The 2,192-nt window shown below is 63.8% G+C and overlaps 1 protein-coding gene across 1 annotated transcript; it reads left to right on the top strand.

Annotated features, from left to right (window-relative positions):
- Positions 1-506: 506 nt before the first annotated feature.
- On the top strand, positions 507-2,186 carry LOC113980032 (HLA class II histocompatibility antigen, DRB1-9 beta chain-like; the record flags this gene model as incomplete). The annotated part of the gene is made up of 3 exons (XM_027707299.1): positions 507-691; positions 1,194-1,463; positions 2,136-2,186. Coding segments are annotated over exons 1-3 (406 nt in total), but the record flags the coding sequence as incomplete, so codon positions are not given.
- Positions 2,187-2,192: the final 6 nt, after the last annotated feature.

Raw genomic sequence — 2,192 nt, 5'->3', positions numbered from 1 at the left:
CACCATCAGCATCTAAAAAACACAGGAACAGGGGGGTTGGGAACATTCAGACCCCAAAAATCTTGGGAAAATGAGAGTATGGGCTCTCCTAGACCATAAAAATCTGAGAGACAGGGGTGTTGGATCACTCCAAGACCCCCAAATTTTGGAAAAGAGGGGCTTGGACACTCCCAGAGCACAGAAATTCTGTGAACAGGGGGGTTTGGGCACCCCCAGACCACAAGAATCCTGGGAACAGCAGGTGCTGAGCACCCCCAGAGCCCCAAAATCCTGGTCAAAGGGGTATTTGGGAACTATTAGATTGCCCCCCCAAATGCAGAGAAGCTCCAGGACCCCAAAAGTGCTGGAAAGGAGGGGTTTGGGTACAACGAAAAGTCGCAGGAAAAGGGGGATTGGGCACCCTCAGCCCCCATCTCCCTCTTGTTTGGGGCAACTCTGAGCTCCGGGACAACTTGATCCTCTGTTTGAGGATTCATCAGTCGCCGGGAAGACGCGACGTAAAACGGTCGCTGGACTCCGCCCTCAGCCAATCCGAGCGCTCCCAAAATCCCCCAAACGGCGCCGCCCGGCTGGTTTTGGGGTGTCAGCAGCTGTCCGGCGCTGGGCATGGAGCGTGTGCGGGGAGCTGGGGCCGTGCTGGCGGTGCTGGTGGTGCTGGGAGCCCCCCCGGCTGCGGGCGAGGAGCTGTCGGGTGAGCGGGGGGGGCGGGCAGGGGGGTGGGGTGGGCAAGGGGGGGCAAGAGGGGAGAAAAGAGGGGGTGGGAGCCCCAAAAGTGAGTGCGAGGGGGGCTGGAAGATCCGGAGTGAGTGGGAGGGGGGTGGGAGCCCCAAAGTGAGGGCGGGGGGGTCTGGGGATTGTGGGGCCGGTGGGAAAGGGGGGCAAGGGGGTGTGGGAGAGCAGGCAGAGGGGTGCCCTGGGGGTCCCTGGGTGTCCCTCAAGCCCTGGAGCGGTTCCCTGGGGCTCTGGGGGGGGGGGGATCGGCATTGGGGGGGTCCCCAACCCCCCGTCCATCCCCGGGGGGCTGATGGGGGGGTTCCCCCCCAGCCAAGAGCCGGTGCTGGGGCGTCCGTGGGGCAGAGGGAGGTGGGAAAGGGGGGTCCGGGGTGGCCCCCTGAGCTCCCAGCCTGCTGTGGGGGGCTGGGGCAGGATGGGGGGGGACGGGGCACCCCCTGACCCGTGTCCTGCACACACAGGGGTGTTCCAGATGATGAGAAAGTTCGAGTGTCACTTCATCAACGGCACCGAGCGGGTGACGTATGTGAGGAAGAACATCTACAACCGGGAGCAGTACGTGCACTTCGACAGCGATGTGGGGGTGTTTGTGGGTGACACCCCGTTTGGGGAGAAGGTTGCCAGGAAATGGAACAGCGACCCAGAATTTGTGGAGCGCGCACGGACTGCGGTGGACTGGCTCTGCCGGCACAACTACAAGGTGTACACTCGGCCTGCCGTGGAGAGGAGAGGTGAGCGTGGGGCAGAGTGGGTCCCCTCGGGCCCTGCCCCGGGAATGACCCTGGAGCCCCTCAAACCCTCCCTGGGAATCACCCCAGACCCCTCAGCCCTCCCTGGGCCAGTCCCATGGCATTTTGCCCCATCCCAGTGCCCCCCCAGGCCATCCCAGCCCCTCCCAGTCCTTCCAGTTCCTCCTAGTCTCTCCTAGTCCATCCCAGTCCATCCCAGTCCATCCCAGTCTCTCCCAGTGTCCCCCCGCGTCTCCACGCGTCGATGCCCCCGAGCTCCCGCCCCTCAGCCAATCGCAGCGCGTGTCTCTGATGACGCTCCAGTTGCCAGGCAGACCCAAAGCAAACACTTCCCTCACCACCACTCAGCCTCCCAGGCCCGAGCGCTTCCTTCCCAGGCCACACCAGTCACTCCCAGACCATCCCAGTCACTCCCAGTGCCTCTCACTCCACTCCCAGTTTCTCTCACTCCACTCCCAGACCCTCTCGATCCATTCCCAGACTCTCTCAGTCCATTCCCAGTCGTTCTCACTTCACTCCATCTCCCAACTCTCTCCCCAGTGCCCTCCCAACCCAGCCCCTTCTCCCCCACTCTATTCCCAGTCCCTCCCACTGCCATCCCAGTCCCTCCCAGTGCCCCCCAGTTGAGCCCAGTGTCTCCCCCATCCCTCCCAGTGCCCCCCAACGTGTCCATCTCGCTGGTGCCGTCGAGCTCCCAGCCCGGCCCCGGCC

Source organism: Neopelma chrysocephalum, unplaced genomic scaffold, assembly GCF_003984885.1.
Source record: "Neopelma chrysocephalum unplaced genomic scaffold, ASM398488v2 Primary Assembly neopelma1_91797, whole genome shotgun sequence".
NCBI classification, from domain to species: Eukaryota; Metazoa; Chordata; class Aves; order Passeriformes; family Pipridae; genus Neopelma; species Neopelma chrysocephalum.
The sequence above is the reverse complement of the archived record's forward strand: the minus strand, read 5'-3'. Positions and strand labels throughout refer to the sequence as shown.